Here is a 4,098-nt window from a genome sequence, read left to right on the forward strand (position 1 = left end):
CCTTCCAGTCCTAGTAGTCTATGATTCTGTATAACCCAGATAGAGGAGCAGGCATGTATACTTCAACTTAATGTACATTGAAAGAGGACCATGGGTCACAAATGTTATTAATTTTTTTAAAGTGACCAACTGTGTCCGAACCACATTTCATATAATCTTTACAATCACAACTTAAACATAAGGTTCAGCATGCACATGTTCCTCTTTTTACCCTTTATAATAAGCCATAAAGTACAACAAACTCAGGCTCCACCAGTCAAGTAGCAAAGGGGATTCTCAGCATATGTCCTTGATTCTGGAGTTCCCAGCCCCAGATGTTTAAAGCCACAGACATATCTTGCACACCCAACGACACTACATGTGGAGAGAGCATATCTGAGATAGCACTCAAACTGAGTAACTGGATGTCTGCATACGAGAGCAAAGAGGAAAAGAACGCACTGCAGGGATCCAGTTTAGATGGCACCAAGGGGCAGAGAACAGATAAAAAATAATTACACCCGGAGCAGAGCCTGAACATGACAACAGCGCATCACTACATCTTGGGTCATCATCCAGTAGGCAAGGGTGCATCCCCCAAGCAATGCCTAACTCCCCCTGCACTTCCAGTGGTGATTTTATCCTCCTTGTCTCCCTTCACTTCTATCAGTGCCCTCCAATGTTGCAGCTGCTTTGTCCTGTCAGGGTGATACAATAGTAACTTTGCTAAGATTTCTTTAGATTAAAAAATTCTACAGAGCAACTTGCAGATCAGTTGTGAAATACAGTTTTATTTGAGAGTCAGTTATAAACAGCCACTAGCTAGCTGTGGGGAAGAAGATACGTTTCTACCTCGTTCATTAAGAAGCTCATACGTTATAGGGCTTCTGTGGTTTAGTGCAATAGTCTGTCCTGACTGTGTCGTGAATGCAGTCACTATAATCAGTGTTACATTTACCACACTTGCAGCTCATCGCCACTGGATAAGAGTAGGGAATGGTGTGTCGTGGGCAGCCAGGGAGTACCACTGTTCTGTACACCATGTCTTTATATGTGCACACATCCTGGGAGAGGGCACTTTTGAGGAGCAGTTTCTTACCATTGCTGTCCTACAAAAGAGAGAAAGAAAGAGATGTTGTTACTTTGTTTTACTGACGTATACATAGGTGTCCCAGGCTGTGTCTAGACTGCAGATTTTTTCCGGGATACCTCTGGTATCCCGGAAAAACTCTGCTGCATCCAGGGAACACACCTGCTCTTTTGGAAGAGTTTCCGAAAAAACAGGCATGTGTTTTGGCATCCCTGTATTCTTCATTTTATGAGGAATAAGGGATCTTCCAAAAGAGGAGGTTTTTCCCACATTTGGCCCTGTGTAGATGGGTCAAATGTCGAAAAAGCCTCTTGCGAAAAAATAAGCGTAAAAAAATAACACAAATTATAGTTTGCATATCTTTTTCAGAGGAAAAAAAGTGCAGTGTAGACATAGCCCCAGTGACTCAAGTCCTCCCCAAATTCAGAAGGCAGGCATACTTCCCTGCAGATTGCAATGGCTGCATTTCTAGTATAGTTGTACTGAAAATGTGCATGTGAACAGTCCACATCTCTAAGAAGGTTTCCACATTATGCTGAACCAGGTGTCTGGTTGAGAGGTAGCACCACACATGAGACCAGAGCTCCGTGTCTTACACTGATTGCCTAGTGGTGTACAGGTAGAATTTGTAGAACTTAGGATAAATTGGTTCTGCCTATGTGAAAGAAACCTCTCTCCTCACATTGTACTGCCAACATTGTGATCAGTGCATTGACTTACAGCTGCACACATGAGGAGGCAGAAGTTACTAAAACAATTCACTTAGTAATTTTTAAAAAATTCTCCCTCATTAAGTGGGAGAAGAATCTCTGTTTCATCCTAAACTCCAAAGTCAGAGGAGAAGAACCCTTTGCAATGTGAGCAGCATGTGCAAATTGTCTGCAACATTTTTGCTATAGGCACCAGATACAATAGACTTGACTTCTCCCTATCCTATGCCCCCTTACCTCTGTCTGAACTGACTTGTCAAATATGGCAAGTATATTTTCTATTTTAAATAATGTAAGAAATTAAATAGTTTTCCCCACTGATTTTCTAGAGGAATTAGTGGGTGAGCTCAGATGTTCCTACCATGGCAGTGCACACAATTGGAGCACCTGCCTAGAACAGAATAGCGCCTTGTACCCGTGTCATGCAGAATCCAGCACAGATGGTGGTGTTGATGGCCAGGCAGTAGGCGCATTCTCTCTTCTCCACGTGGATGAGATATTCAATGGGAGCACAAAAAGACATTGCATGCCCAAAAGCCAGGCCAAAGAAAAGGGACATCAGAAAGATGGGACTCATGCTAGATGAAAAGACAAAAATATCAAAGGAGAAATCATTAGATGTAGCCTCCTGTTATGTTCAGAAAAGCTACTGGGGAGCCAGTTGTGTTATTGACAGAAGGGAAAAGACCAATTATATCTAAAGAGAACCTGACAAATTTCTACTATCCTGTCCTTTATTTGCCATAGTACTGACTTCTGCCAAAACATAGAAATGTGAGAAAAGCCCATATTAACTTTTTCTATTAAAATCACATTACATGGAGCTTTCTGTTAAATGACTTCTCTATGGCTGACACAGTGAAATAGCAAAAAGTTTCCTCAACCTTCTCTACTAAAGGATCTAAAAATGTGACACATGAAAAAAACAATGAGCTTTGGAGTTCTGACATAAAACCCAAAATAATCCCATTGGAAATGGCTGTGTAGAGAGACCACATCATCACATTTATGACACTCCAATTGGTAGTTTTAATTACAGGCCCATTGGCTGGAGCTAGACACACAGACTACCAATAAAGTAACATTCTTTTAAATGATAACAAGCTACAGAACATCAGTAGAGAGTTCAAATCAATGAACCCACTTCATCTATCAGTGCTGCTGATTTTTCCCATATATGCTGAAGGATCCCTAGAATGAAGCTTTGCTTAGCTCCAGGGTCTACTCAACAACCTCCAAAGTACAAAGTTGAACTGACAGTGTCTACAAATATATGGACATCACCCTCTCAATTTTCTCAGCTTCCCCAGCCAAACCATTATGTTTTCCAGTTTAAAACACTCAGTAGCTGCAACAATGCTGAACCTGCAAAGACCAACCTGTTGGCAGCTGAATCTTCCCTCAATACAGGAGCCTGAGTCTGCATTGAGGAGTTGGAGAGGCTGTGACCCAGCACAAGCTCTCGCTGTGTTTTATACTCTCCAAGCTAATACCAGGCTGAGCTGTTTATATAATTGCATTTGAATTGCTGCTTTCTTATCTCAAACCTATCTATTGAAAATTCATACCGAACTATAAAGCAAATGTGATTGGAACAAATGTTCCAATTATATCCTCACGTGGAAATAGGGACTGGAAATCTAATTACTTTACCTTTCCTTTCAACCTTTAAAACAAGTGTTGCTTTAAAGAAAGATTGAGTGCTCCTGTGGCACCTTAGAGCCTAACCAAAATATATAGAATTATGAGCTTTCATGGGCAAAACCCACTTCATCAGACCAATTATAGTGAAAATAACAGAAACCAAGATATATATGTAATAACAGAAGTACCACCTGTCAATTGTAGGACCCATGTTAATGAGGCTAATTAAGTGGGCCAGATGTGTCCCAAACACAGTTTTTGAAAAGGTTGTATGGAACAAATCCACTCAGCCTCATTAACACAATTCCTACAATTGACAGGTACTTCTGCTTGGTTTTTGTTATTTCCACTCCAATTCATCTGATGAAGTGGGTTTTGCCCATGAAAGCTCCATGATTCTATATATTTTGGTTAGTCTTTAAGGTGCCACAGGAGCACTCATTTTTAAAGTTATAAACTAATATGGCTATCCCGCTGAGATATTTTTAAAACGTTATTGATGAGTTCAGTGACTATGCAGAACAGTAACATCACAACAAAAAGTACTATGGACATATAACCAACCTGGGTGCTTAGAACTGGGGACTGCTATAGGAATTACAGATGGTTATTTATCCCCTATTGTTTATTTGGGGGCAGGATTTAATTCTGGCTCCTACTGGCTGCAGTGTGACT

The 4,098-nt window shown here is 40.7% G+C and overlaps 1 protein-coding gene across 1 annotated transcript; it reads right to left on the reverse strand.

Annotated features, from left to right (window-relative positions):
- Positions 1-750: 750 nt before the first annotated feature.
- TSHB (thyroid stimulating hormone subunit beta) lies at positions 751-3,224 on the reverse strand. The gene is given in 3 exon segments (NM_001286935.1): positions 751-1,088; positions 2,195-2,357; positions 3,159-3,224. Coding segments are annotated over 2 exon segments (402 nt in total). The 5' UTR covers position 2,357; positions 3,159-3,224; the 3' UTR covers positions 751-848.
- Positions 3,225-4,098: the final 874 nt, after the last annotated feature.

This window comes from Pelodiscus sinensis, chromosome 27 (assembly GCF_052426305.1).
Source record: "Pelodiscus sinensis isolate ZL-2025 chromosome 27, ASM5242630v1, whole genome shotgun sequence".
Classification (NCBI taxonomy): Eukaryota; Metazoa; Chordata; order Testudines; family Trionychidae; genus Pelodiscus; species Pelodiscus sinensis.